This window comes from Chionomys nivalis, chromosome 7, assembly GCF_950005125.1.
Source record: "Chionomys nivalis chromosome 7, mChiNiv1.1, whole genome shotgun sequence".
Classification (NCBI taxonomy): domain Eukaryota; kingdom Metazoa; phylum Chordata; class Mammalia; order Rodentia; family Cricetidae; genus Chionomys; species Chionomys nivalis.
The window spans coordinates 12,508,668-12,521,384 of NC_080092.1; the positions used below are offsets into that span (position 1 = coordinate 12,508,668).

Sequence of the window (12,717 nt, forward strand, 5' to 3'; positions counted from 1 at the left end):
CAAGGAACAAGCTTCTGTCCCTAGCCTCCTTGGCCTTTGACCAGGGGTAAAGACGGGGAAAACCCAGTCACTGGAATAAATTTTATTTCCGAACTGGTGAAAGCCATGTATAGAGTATGGAAGCATAGCTCTCCTACATTGGAGACCCTTAGGCACAGGCCTGTAGGAAGGCTAGCTCAGGCTATCTGCATTTTACAGAAGCACTGGGCCACTGGGGGCAGGACTCGGGAGGCAGATGGAGGCCAGGATTCAGAGTTGGGCAATAGCCCACCACCATGCTAGAAATTGGGATTTGCTCTAAAACAGTGGGAGACGTTGGGCAATTTGGGACAAAGCTGTCTTGACCTGATCCCCATTTCTATTTTTCAGTATTTCTCCTATTTTGTGAGAGTGATTGTGTGTGTGTAGCCTTGGTTGTCCTGGAATTTGTTCTTTAGACCAGGCTGACCCCAAACTCAAGAGATTCTCCTGCCTCTGCTTCCCTTCCTGTGCTGGGATTGAAGGTGTGCACCACCTGTAATTATCTGCCCAGCCCAGCTTTTTTTTTTTTTCTTATTTTATGTGCATTTGTGTTTGGCCTGCATGTATGTCTGTGTGAGTATGTCAGATTCCCTGGAACTAGAATTACAGACAGTGGTGAGCTGCCAATGTAGGCACTGGGAATTGAACCTGGGTCCACTGGAAGAGCAGCCAGTGCTCTTATCTGACCCACCTTTCCAGTTGTGAGGAACCTCTGCCAGAGTCGGGCTCTTCCGTGTGCATCTATGTGAGAGGGGGCAGCGGCTGTGGTGGCTGAGTAGAGAGGGTGGTTAGGGTTGGTGGCGACTCAGCCCTTTCCTGTTGCTCTTCCGTCTTCCAATGCTTCTGAAAGAACCAGTTGCTTAAGGCGATGCCAAGACTTGACCAAGGAAAGAGGTAGGTTTCATGGCCATGGCCTTGTTACACAGCTCTGAGCCTCAGCTGCTCAGGACACTGAGGCAGGAATATCGCAAGTTTAAAGCCAGCCTTTGCAAATTAGCAAAACCCTGTCTCAACCCCCCCTCCAAAACAAACAGCAAACAAACAAAAAACAAACCTAAAAGGACCCAGGGGTGAAATAGTTGGCTCGGAGGACAGTAGCATATGGCTCCACAGGCAAATTTAAAAACCATGCTGTTAGGCACACCTTGGGAGGAGGTAACAGCAGGGCGGGGAAGTGGCCGAGGCGGCAGGTGAGGCTGAGGCAGCACTTGGTCAAGGAGCTGCCTACCTCCTTTCTTCATTTGGCTAGGGGAGGAGAGGCCCCCGGGGGCAGTTCCAGTACAAAGGACTTCATTTATCCTTCCACCTGCCCCGGCTTGCCCCTCCCCCCAGCACTAGTCCTCCAGTGATGAATCCTTAGATTCTGTGCTTGAAGAACGACCAGGAAACTGAGAAGTTTCCAGGTGTGAACGCTCTGCAGGGACTCGGGTTTAGGGCAGTGCAGGGAAATTCCATTTCACTTCTTCCGGCTGCTCTGAGCCCCTTGCACCCAGCAGAAGGCACAATGGCAGGTCCACGACACCCGGTATCAGCGCATGCGGTAGCCCTGGTGCAGGTGGAGCGACTCCAGGTAGGACCACACGGCCCGCCCTCCTCCCCTGCCCGAAGAGGCAGAAGGGTAGGTGACGAAGTCTGAGGGGAGATGGCACCTCCACCTTTCCTCGCGCAGACATTTGCCTTCTCCGTGCGCTGGTCGGACAACAGTGACTCCTCTGTTCGCAGGAGCTGGGATGAGTTCAGGCAGCTCCAGGTGAGTAACACTGGGACTACTTCAAATCGGGTGCTCACACCCCAATCCAGAGGCCTCTAGATACACGACCTCCCTGCCTGCTTGTAGGAACTCTTCCAGGGACCCTCCCTCCCTCTCCCTGGGGTTCTCTCCACTTTGGGAGACTGATGCCTGCCTCTCTCCCTCAGAAGAGCCTTAAGAAGATCTTCCCGGTGGAGGCGGGCCTGCTCCGGAGATCTGACCGCGTTCTTCCCAAGCTTCCTGGTCAGGCCTACAGGGGTTACAGGGTGGTCACGGGAGGTCTGGCAAACAAGCGTGAGAGCGTGGTCCCAGTGTGTTCCTGTGGTACCCGGGCAGATGCTCCATTGCTGACGTGCCGGGGGCATACTGGCCGAGGCCTGGTGCGGTTGCGGCTGCTGAAGACCTACGTACAGGCTCTGCTGGCAACCTCCGAGCACGTATTGAGGAGCTCGGCGCTCAGCGACTTCTTCACACCCAGACCTCTGGATCTGGAGCCTAGGCTGCCTCCCGGCAGGTGACTAATATACACCCATCTCCCAGTCCATGCGCTTGTTGGAAGGGCAGATGAGAAGGCTGGGCTGGCCTATGCATAGATGGGGAGAGGGGTTCCCATCCTGTCTTTTCATTTTTCACACATGCTGGCTGCCCTGCCCAGCCTGGTGATCCTGCCCACACCAGAGGAGCCGTTATCTCAACCCGCAAGCAGCCTTACCATTCATAGTCTGGAGGCTCAGAGCATGCGCTGTTTACATCCTTTCTACACCCATGACACAAGAGACAGGCCTTTTCACACGCAGGCTCAAGAAATTCTGGATGTATTACTTCGACATCCGTCAGGTAGGGCCACAGTATTAAGAACCTGGGGACAACTGGGTGATGGTGGCGCATGCCTTTAATCCAAGCACCTAAGGCAGAGGCAGGTGGATCTCTGAAGTTCAGGGCCAGTCTGGTCTATAGTGAGTTCCAAAAACAAAAGAAACAAAACATCTGCTCTCTGACCAAGATGGGTGCAGGCCTTGGCATCTAAGCCCTTTCCTGGCCTCTTGAACAGGCTGGTGGCTGGTGGAGAATAAGGATCAACAGACAGCCTGGTTTCCAGCTCCCTACCTGGAGGAGGGAGCCCTAGGCCAAGACCAGGAATCAGGCCTGGCTTTGCAACGTAGAGGTATGAGCCCATCCCTACCATAAGCTCACCACTAAGAATGGACCTGCGGCAAGGCTGAGAGCAAGCTCAGGAGGGAAGTGAAAGTGGGGCACCAGGAGAAAGGTCAGGACTCTGGCCTTACAGTTCTCCAGTGACCCCCAAACACCCACCCTAGGGATGCAGTTCTGTGCTACTCAGGCCTATGAGGGCAGTCGTACTGATGAGCTATCAGTGCCTGCAGGGGCACGCGTGCATGTGCTGGAACCCTCAGACCGTGGCTGGTGGCTGTGCAGGTACAGTGAGTGTGCTCACACACGTGTGTGCGTGCGTGTGTTATAGCAGTGGCAGGTGCTGCCTGGCAGGAGGGACATATCAGGTAAATCCTTAACCAAGCCCTGCCTTTCTTGTAGGTACAATGGCCAGGAAGGTCTGTTTCCTGCAGTGCTGCTGCAGCCTGAAGGGCTGGGCTCCCTCCTGGGCAGGCCAGGGCTCCCAGATGGCAGGGAAGACAAGGTGGCTGCAGACAGGCCTGTTACCCCTGTAGTACCAACTCGCCCCTGTGTGAGTGCCATTCAGAGCCGATGCTGCACCATCACCCGCAGGGCACTGGAACAGGACCAAAGGACCCTGGGTCCCCTTTGAGGATTTGTGTAGCCCTGTAGAGAGGTTGTATTGTCAACCCCAACCACAAGCAAAGCAGGGATCCAGACCTGCCAAGAGAGCAGGATAGGGTGGGGCTGGATGGGTGAGAGGGCCAAGGGGCCACAACTTCCCATTTTCTCTAAATAAAAGTGGAATGATTTCACCTAATCTCATTGTGCCGTGAGGGCTTGAAATGGGGTGGGGGGTGGGAGGGCTTGAACTTCTACAGTTGAAATTTATGGTGGACCAATGTGGCCAGTGATTTTGGGGGAGATTGGTCAGATTCACATGAGAAACCGAGATAGAAAAGTGCAACTTTTATGTGTCTCACAGGGCTGGGGGAACAGCAGGGAGTGGGGACAGCTTCATGTTGTGCCACAGGAAGTCCAAGAAGGTGGCTGCTTGTAGCGTCCGGCTAAGCCGCTGAAAGTGCCGCTCTGGAGGAAGACAGAGGAGTTGGGGCTGGGGGAAGAGAGGGCTGTCTGCAAACCCACCAGGGGCGTCCCAGGATCTAAGGTCATGTCCCATACCGGTATAGGGCAGCAGGGCCTCCAGTGTACCCCGCACCCCGTCATAGGCCAGCAGCTCCTCTGGTGCCTCATGCCGCAGCAGCACACCCAGCACGGCCTGGGCGTCGTGACAGTGTCTGGAGTTGGTGTTCCACGTGACGCAAAAGCGCAGCAGGGCCTCTGTGAGTATAGGGACAGACACCCCGTTTGTTGGGCCATTCCACTGTGTTCTGCCCACCACGTCACCCCCTCCCCAGGCTGATCCCTTCCAGCTTGCCCACAACCTTTCTGGTCTCGTCGCAGTCGGAGCACAGTGGCCTCCAGCTTCTCACAGGCCTCAGGGTCCCTCCGGATGGCTGTGAGAGGGAAGTCAACTTAAAGAAAGGGTTTGTTGGTCCCTGGGGCTATCCCAACCCCAGCCTGCACTGGGGCAGGTACTGACCCTGGATAACAGTCAGTACAGTGTGGGGGCGGTCCAGGGAGATGGCAAGTCCTAGTGCCCGGAGATAACGCTTCTCATGCAGCAGGTTGTCCAGTTCTTGCTGCCTGGTGGGATAGAGGAAAAAGACATCAATCGGAGACCCTGGCTGGGCCCAAGAGCCACAGGTGTGAGCCCTACCTCAACCTGCTTCCTATGCCTCACAGCAGGGATCACAGGAGCTACTGCTGCTGAGGGCTCTAGGAGATGCTATGCTGGCGACGTGCAAGGGTACTGTGGGCATGAAGGTCTGCTGAGGGTGTGCAGCGGGTGCTACTGAGCCCAGACTTACTTGATCACCTGCTCTTCCCGTTTGGCCTGCTCTTCTGCCTGCTCGGCCTCTGTCACATCCTGGGATCAAATTAGGATCAGACAAGCCCCAGTGCTGTCCCGTGCCCTGCCTCATCCCACCCCTTAGAATTCACAACCTTCCAGAGAATGATTCGGGAGTCACTGCCCCCGGTGATGGCATGGTCATCTAGTCGGCTACAGTGCAACCCCCAGATTTTGTCCTCGTGAGCATCCAGTGTCCGCACACACTCATTGCTCTTAATGGTCCACAGCTTCAGAAGCCCATCAGAACCACTGAGGTTGAAAATGGAAGGACTTAGTTTAGAGGCATGACCCCCACTACACACCCCCAGCCCTCTCCTAGCCCACTCACCTAGACAGCAGCTGTGAGCCACGGCTCACAAAGGCCACCTTCAGCACAGAAGCATCATGGCCCTCAAAGGTCTGCAGGGGAGACAGAGAGGGACCCAAGCCTCATGAGTATGCAATGTTACCAGAGGGGGAAACAGGACAAGGGGGAACACTTACTTTGAGACAACTGAAGTCTTGCAGTGCCCAGAGCTTGATGGTGCCATCAGCAGAGGCTGTGGCCAGCACCTGGTCTGTGGGTGAGAACTGGACATTCCAGAGGCCACGTCGGTGGCCTGAAAAAACACCCAACAATTGGCACTGAGGCAAGGCCCAGAGCTTAGCTGTGCGGTCCTGTGAGCCCGTGGCTAACAGCTTGTCATTGGGGGAGACAGCCAGACTGTTGATGTCCTGGTGATGAGAGTAGGGGGTAAAACTCAGACACTCACTCCACGCTAGGGATCAGCCACACCCCATCCCAGAGGCCATGTGCAGCTACTTTGTCATGGCAGCGCTGGGTGGTCTGGGCCTGCAGAAGCATCGGGCCACTGTCCACAGCTGTGTTCTTGGACAACAGGGCTTCAGGGAGGGGCCATAGCTTCACAGTGCAGTCCTGGCTGCCCGTCACCAGGAAAGATTCTTTTAGCCTGTAGCCAACAAGAAAGGGAGACACTGCTCAGGTCCAAGGACACTGTCTGCAGTATACCAAGCTCTGGCCTTCCAGACCATCATCAGGATCAGAGGGATCGTCTCAGGATGTAGATTGGTCTACATCGCCCCCAATGCCTCTGCTTGCACCACCTATCCTTACAGTCACCACACACCAGAGTCAAGCTCTTAATGAAGCACCTCCTCCAGAAGGACTTTGTTCTGTCTCAAGTCCTTCCTATGTTGTCCACCTTCCAAGGCCACTTCCAAGAAATCTGCCGTGGCACCTGAGTCTCCTTGGGCCTCTTTTCTGTTCTACATTCTTGTAAAAGCCTCAGAGTGTGGTCAAACCAGCACACCATTCTCCACCCTGGGCTAGAAAACAATGGCTTGGGCCTCTACCTCCTTGGATACCCCCAGGTCTGGTCCTGATCCAGTACCTAGAACAGCAGATGGTGCCCACGCTGTGTGTGTGTCCGGAGCCCTGAGCAACACAGGCCACCTGGCCAGCCTTGTTCATCCTCCAGATGCGTATGCTCTGATCCTGCGGACAGTAGGGATGGAAGAAAGGCGATGGGTCATGGGGCCGTTGTCTTTGTTTTCACTTGGGAGGCCTGTTCCTTTGTATCTCGTATGGAGTCTCACCTTGGCACAGCTGGCAAAAAGCCACCCCTTCCGGAACACATCCAGGGCCAAGACAATGTCTGGAAGAGAGGGGAAGAGTGGTCAGAGATGAACTATACAAAGGAGGCAGGGAAGGGAAGCTGTCAAAGCCAGGCTAAGGTGCCAGGGATGTCAGAGGGCATGACCTGCCTGTGTGACCGTGGAGGATCTGACAGGCCAGAGTCTGCAGCTCAAACACTTTCAGGCAAGGGCTGTTGGAAGCCACGACAATATGAGAGTCATTGGGCCCAAGGAACCGAACATCCAACACCTCCTCGCTATAGCCGGCAAACTGCGGGAGACAGGGAGGTCATAGTGAGGGCCTGTAAGAAAGGAAGCCTAACTCCCAATCCCTACACCAGGCAGGAAGAAGTGCTAACCTGTTTCTGCAGCTGTAAGGAACGTGCCTCATAAAGGAGCAGGTTGTGATCAGTGGTGACAGTGAGGAGCAGGCCCACAGAGCGGGCCAGGGTACAATGGGTCAGCTCCTGCCCTAGTCCTGGCACCTGTGGCTGGGTGTACACACACTGCCCAGAAGCAGCCTCCCACACACGGACGATCCCTGTAGGAGGCCAGGGCTGTTGGGGGAGGAGGTCCACAGGCTTCTCCCCGCCCCTCATGCACCTGTGGCCAGCCTCCCCACACCTTGGTCACCAGCTGTCAAGAAGTGTAGGCCTGAGTTCTTCACACCCAGCGCAGGTGCCGGCTCCTCGGGCAACAGCACAGCAGCTTCCACGCTCTGTGGATGAGTGAGCTGGGTCAGAGCCTATACAGCCAGGACTCTCATCCCTGCCCCCTTCGCTGGCCCTGGCTTGTCAGGCCATACCTCAAACACCGGCACTGTCCTCTTGGCCTGGTAGTTCTGAAGGTCCCAGACTATGCAGATCTTATCACGGCCAGAACTGGGGAGAAACAGATCCCTCAGTTCCAGGTTCAGCCTTGGCCTCCCCTTCCACCCGAGCCCTGTGTGGCCAGCCGCTGACCTGAGCATGGTATGGCCGTCCTCACTAAAGGAGAGGGATGTGACGGCACTGTAGTGCGAGGTCAGAACGGCCAGACATGAGCGGTCCTGCAGGGACCACACACGGATAGAGGTGTCCACGGCTGAGGAGAAGAGCAGCAGACGAGTGGGGTCTGGATGGAAGGCCACCAAACTGGAGCAAGACAGACGAATTAGCCCTACTTCCAAGGGCGGTACTTCTAGCCACCCTTCCTCCACCAACCCACTCACTGAACGACACCGGGGGAGCCTCGGAGGTGGTGTGTCCCATAATGTTGCACAATGTCCCAGACACGTACGGCGCCATCACAGCCACCTGTGGGAATGTGTTTGAGGTAAAGGTGTACAGAGTCCTTGCCCTTGTGCCCTCCAGCGCCCCCACCTAGCTGGGGTCCCACCTGTGGCTAACAGTGTAGAGGTGGTGTCGAAAGCCATGGAGGCCACAGGGGCTGTGTGTATCGCCTTCCACAGACGAGTGACGGTGCCTTCTCGCCAGGCCCACTGAGCCAGCAGCAGTGCCCGGCTGGCTGTTACCAGGACCTGGGGGATGGTAAGACAGTACAGCCAGAGGATAAGACACATTTGCCAATTCAGTGTGGAAGGGAGGTACCAGCGCTTACCCACCACCCCTACCCATCATACTTCATCATTAGGACTGAGGTCAAAGGCAGTAATGTCCTCTTGGTCCTCCTAAGGGAAGAATGGGAATACAGAGCACCGTAAGAATATGCTACCTTCCCCTCAAGCCCCTCACACCTGCCTAGCCTGTCCTCACCTGCTCCAGGCTCCGAAGCAAAGCCCCTGAGGCCACATCTAGGATGTTGACTTTGGTACCACAGACACAAAAGAGGTAATTGCCGGTCTGGTCCAGCTAGGGACAAAGGGGTCTCAGTCAAGGAACCACTCAGCATTCCCTATCCCTTTTCCCCCTAACTGCCCATGGAGATAGTTACCTGTGCTTTCCCGCCCTTGTAGAAAGGTTCAATCTTTCGCTCAACAGCATAGCTGGAAAGAGAATACGATACTGAGTGATTGCCCAAGTCCCTCGCCCCATTCCAAGCCCTGTGCTGTGTGTTCTCCCAGAGATGAGTCAAATCCTTGCAGAGTACCTAGGCAGCGGCAGGAACCTAGAGATAAAAACTAACAGCTCAGCCAGGCAGTAGTGGCGAGCGCCTTTAATCCCAGCACTTGGGAGGCAGAGGCAGGTGGATCTCCGTGAGTTTGAGGCCAGCCTGGTCTATAAGAGCTAGTTCCAGGACAGCTAGGACTATTATACAGAGAAACCCTTTCTCGAAAAAAAAAAAACAAAAAACAACAACAAACAAACAAAAAAAACCCTAACAGCTCAGAGGGTAGATGCTATCATCACCTTACAGAAAGTTGAGACCCAAGGCTAGTTGGTGATCATGCCTCTTGGCCCTCATGGGGTCGTCATATAACTTGAGGAAGTGGGCCTGAATAAGGTGAAGGCAACAGACCAGGCTTCGGAAGAGAGGCTTTTTTGGGCTCCCTGCTAGCTGAGGGAGGCCAGAAAAAGGTAACACATTCTCGAGGTCTTCACCAGTGAGGCCCAGCATGCCACTACACTACCAAGTCTCCCTCCTCCTGCCTCAGCCTCATTTGGTTTCTCCCCAACTACCTGTCCTCTTTCCCATTTTCTCCACTGTTTTGGTCCAAGCCAAGCCATTGCAGTTTCCTGGGGGTGAGGGAAGTGGCCTTACCAGTCTCCTCCTCACTGGGTGCCCTGCCTACCCTTCCATCTCTGTTGTCTAGTGCCCTTTAGAACAGCCCGATGGGTGACATAGCAGTGCTCAAAGCTTCCCTTCGTCTCACGTGCTTCCACGCCCCTGCCCAGGAAGGACTTCTGCCCATCTTTCTGAACTGTCAACTTGTTCCTGGCCCAGGTCCTGTGACAGGTCTTCCTCCTCTATCCTGAATGTAGGCTGGGCTGGGCTTCCCAAAACCAATGCTCACCTCCCGCAACGCCCCCAGCCACAAGTCCACTCCCTGGAAGTCTGCCCATCAGGATAAAACCAGCCTCCCGTGCTCTGCACGGGAACCCACCAACAGAGGTGCTTTCTTTGCTAACAATAATCTAATCTACTCAGCGACGGGTAAAAACTGTGTGGAAACTCTACACTACGAATAAAGGCAGAGCCTGTTCCCATCCTAGCACTAAACAGAGCTGCACACAGCCAGAGGGACTGACTGAGCACAGCCCCCTGTATAACTCCCCCGTGAACGCCCTCCTAAACTGGCTCTTCCCAGTTCCTCGGACAGCGAACCCATCTCCCTTCGCCACCGGCGCCTCCGCCCAGTGCTTACTTGGCTTTGAAGCGGCTCACTCCGGCCGCAGGCTCGGCCATGTCCGAGTGCAGTCGACGCCTACAAGCTCAGCAGCCCTCCGCCGCGTGAACCAGACAACACGCTGCTCTGTACTTCATGGCACGTTCTGATGACATCACGAGCTGCAACTACTTTGACGTCATAAGCACGCGCCCTGGGAGACTACTATAGGTACCGGCTGTGGCGACCGGGAGTGGAAGCTGAAAGCAGCGGCCAACTTGCTGAACGTCTTGCTTTTTTTTTTTTTTTTTTTTGGTTTTTCGAGACAGGGTTTCTCTGTGGCTTTTGGAGCCTGTCCTGGAACTAGCTCTTGTAGACCAGGCTGGTCTCGAACTCACAGAGATCCACCTGCCTCTGCCTCCCGAGTGCTGGGATTAAAGGCGTGCGCCACCACCGCCCGGCACGTCTTGCATTTTTTGACTACTTATTTACTATTTTTTATTTATTATTTATTTTCATTTTGTCTTTTCTATTTATTATTTGTTTTAATTTTGTCTTGTTTTTTCTTCTTTTTCGAGACAGGGTTTTTCTGTGCAGTCCTGGAACTAGCGCTGTAGTCCAGGCTGGTCTCGAACTCACGAGATTCTCCTGCCTCTGCCTCTCCAGTGCTGGGATTTAAAGGTGTGGGCTACCAACACTCCAACACCAGGCTATCTTGTTTTCTTTTCATTAAAAAAAAAAAAAATTTTTTTTAAACCGGACGGTGGTGGTGCACCCTGTTACTGCCCTGCCCTCGGGAAGCAGAGACAAGTGGATCTGAGTTCGAGGCCAGCCTGGGTCTACAGAGCTAGTTACAGGACAGACAGTGCTACACACAGACAAACCCTGACTCAAAAAACCATGAATAAATAAAATTTAATTTAAGCCAGGAAGTGGTGGTACACATCTTTAATCCCAGCACTTGGAGGCAAAGGCAGGAAGATCACTGAGTTTAAGGCCACCCTGGTCTACAAAGTGAGTTCCAGGACTACTCAGAGAAGTCCTATCTTGAAAAACAAAACAATTTAACTTAAGGAAAATTCTGGTTATGTATTCAGTTAGTTTTAGGTTGGTCTGGAACTCTGTGGTAGTCAAGGTTGACTTCAGGCTCAAGATCTTTCTGTTTCAGCCTCTGAATACCATACCCTCACTTTATCATTAAGTGTGTATGTGTATGCCACCTGACCTCCCACTCTCCATTGTGTGTGTGGAGATAGAAGACATGGAAGTAGGTTTTTTCTTCCACTGTGTAGGTCTCATGAATGAAACTCAGATTATCAGACTTGGTAGTGTTGGTCCCTAGCGTCCAGTTACTGAGGAGGAGGAGTTGCCCCAAGAGACCATCTCTCACATCACAGCTGATGTAAAAGCATGAGGATTTTATTAATTCTGTCATAACAGGGTTCTCCAGCAGTCGGGAGGCTAGAAGACCCTGAATGCCTGGTACAGGCTATTTTTAAAGGAAAAACCACAGAAGGAAGGGGTGTCTGGGGGTTGTTCTTTAACTATTATGATTGGCTTATTCAAAAGGGCTATTACCAATAATTGGCTGGAGAGCGGTTGCCAGATCAGATGAGATAAGGGAAAACATCTGAGGGTCACTTTGCCTCTTTCCTAGGGCCTAAGTCAAAACATCAGTCACCAAGTCGATACCTAAGGGTTATCTTGCCCCTTATTCAATAACTGAGATCTATTTGGAGAATATTCACAAGGACTCAGGAAGATAATGGAACGTTCCCAACATTTCAGTACGTGTGAGAGCAATTGTTAGGTCCTTGGTTCCCAGGGAGCAAGGGGAAAGTATTGCTGCTGAGACTGAGAGTTGTCAGAAATGTGTTCAGAATTGTCTTAAAGTTCTACAGTAGCAGGTACTTAGCCATCTCTGGCCCAGGCCATTTAGAGACAGGGTTGCTCTGTGTAGCTCTGGCCGTCCTAGAACTCCCTCAGGCTGGCCTTGAACTCTCAGAGATCTGCCTCTGCCTCCCAAACGTTGTGGTGTACCGTCACTGTTTTTTTTCTTTTTTTCTGTTTTCTTTTCTTTTCTTTTTTTTTTTTTTTTTTTTTTTTTTTTTTTTTTGGTTTTTCGAGACAGGGTTTCTCTGTGGTTTTGGAGCCTTTCCTGGAACTAGCTCTTGTAGACCAGGCTGGTCTCGAACTCACAGAGATCCGCCTGCCTCTGCCTCCTGAGTGCTGGGATTAAAGGCATCCACCACCGACCGGCTCCATTACTGCTCTTTAAGATGCTTCTGGCCGAGCTGGAGAGATGGCTCAGTGGTTGAGAGCACTGTCTGCTCTTCCCAGAGGTCCTGAGTTCGATTCCCAGCAACCACATGGTGGCTCCAAACCATCTGTAAGGAGATCTGGCGCCCTCCACTGGCGTGTGGGTATAAATGGGGGCAGAAAGTTGTATACATAATAAGTAAATCTTTAAAAAATAAAATGCTAGCTAGCCGGGCGGTGGTGGCGCACGCCTTTAATCCCGGCACTCGGGAGGCAGGCAGATCTCTGTGAGTTTGAGGCCAGCCTGGTCTACAAAGGGCGTTCCAGGACAGGCTCCAAAGCTACAGAGAAACCCTGTCTTGAAAAACCAAATAAATAGGGGCTGGAGAGATGGCTCAGAGGTTAAGAGCATTGCTTGCTCTTCCAAAGGTCCTGAGTTCAATTCCCAGCAACCACATGGTGGCTCACAACCATCTGTAATTGGGGTCTGGTGCCCTCTTCTGGCCTGCAGACATACACACAGACAGAATATTGTATACATAATAAATAAATAAAAAAAAAAAGAAAAGAAAAACCAAAAATAAATAAATAAATAAACAACAAAACAAAATCCACAAAGCTTTTGTTTTAAACTGCCAGGGGTTTATCTTAGGTCAGGAGGGTGAGGAAGAAGGCAGC

At 53.1% G+C, this 12,717-nt stretch overlaps 2 protein-coding genes across 5 annotated transcripts; one reads left to right on the forward strand and one right to left on the reverse strand.

Annotated features, from left to right (window-relative positions):
• Positions 1 to 759: 759 nt before the first annotated feature.
• Noxo1 (NADPH oxidase organizer 1) lies at positions 760 to 3,647 on the forward strand. 4 transcript variants are annotated; one of them, XM_057775681.1, is made up of 8 exons: positions 760 to 1,591; positions 1,691 to 1,771; positions 1,939 to 2,014; positions 2,108 to 2,285; positions 2,427 to 2,608; positions 2,823 to 2,936; positions 3,091 to 3,208; positions 3,326 to 3,647. In XM_057775681.1, exons 1-8 carry the CDS (start codon positions 1,526 to 1,528, stop codon positions 3,555 to 3,557), a joined length of 1,047 nt encoding a protein of 348 aa, XP_057631664.1. In that variant the 5' UTR covers positions 760 to 1,525; the 3' UTR covers positions 3,558 to 3,647. The 4 variants fall into 4 exon arrangements, with proteins under 4 accessions (XP_057631664.1, XP_057631665.1, XP_057631661.1 ...); XM_057775682.1 differs by having other exon boundaries at positions 1,942 to 2,014; XM_057775678.1 differs by having other exon boundaries at positions 760 to 915; positions 1,518 to 1,591; positions 1,939 to 2,285.
• A 193-nt stretch (positions 3,648 to 3,840) lies between these two features.
• Positions 3,841 to 9,940, reverse strand: Tbl3 (transducin beta like 3). The gene is made up of 22 exons (XM_057774980.1): positions 9,820 to 9,940; positions 8,448 to 8,499; positions 8,270 to 8,365; positions 8,137 to 8,184; positions 7,893 to 8,034; positions 7,726 to 7,810; positions 7,478 to 7,648; positions 7,321 to 7,396; positions 7,140 to 7,233; positions 6,875 to 7,056; positions 6,645 to 6,786; positions 6,477 to 6,535; positions 6,272 to 6,375; positions 5,683 to 5,830; positions 5,364 to 5,594; positions 5,209 to 5,279; positions 4,973 to 5,129; positions 4,837 to 4,895; positions 4,509 to 4,612; positions 4,351 to 4,422; positions 4,088 to 4,246; positions 3,841 to 3,994 (listed from the first exon to the last, which is right to left on the reverse strand). The coding sequence occupies exons 1-22, from the start codon at positions 9,858 to 9,860 to the stop codon at positions 3,885 to 3,887; spliced, it is 2,403 nt and encodes an 800-aa protein (XP_057630963.1). The 5' UTR covers positions 9,861 to 9,940; the 3' UTR covers positions 3,841 to 3,884.
• Positions 9,941 to 12,717: the final 2,777 nt, after the last annotated feature.

Bases quoted from the DNA above. Each gene is read 5' to 3' on its own strand.
- Noxo1 (XM_057775678.1), top strand. From the start codon at position 1,526: ATGGCAGGTCCACGACACCCGGTATCAGCGCATGCGGTAGCCCTGGTG. The intron at 1,592-1,690 runs GTAGGACCACAC...TTCCTCGCGCAG, and splicing joins TGCAGGTGGAGCGACTCCAG to ACATTTGCCTTCTCCGTGCG. The intron at 3,209-3,325 runs GTACAGTGAGTG...CCTTTCTTGTAG, and splicing joins CGTGGCTGGTGGCTGTGCAG to GTACAATGGCCAGGAAGGTC.
- Tbl3 (XM_057774980.1), bottom strand. From the start codon at position 9,860: ATGGCCGAGCCTGCGGCCGGAGTGAGCCGCTTCAAAGCCAA. The intron at 7,811-7,892 runs GTGGGACCCCAG...ACATTCCCACAG, and splicing joins CTCTACACTGTTAGCCACAG to GTGGCTGTGATGGCGCCGTA. The intron at 5,831-6,271 runs GTACTGGATCAG...TGTTGGCTACAG, and splicing joins GGCACCATCTGCTGTTCTAG to GCTAAAAGAATCTTTCCTGG.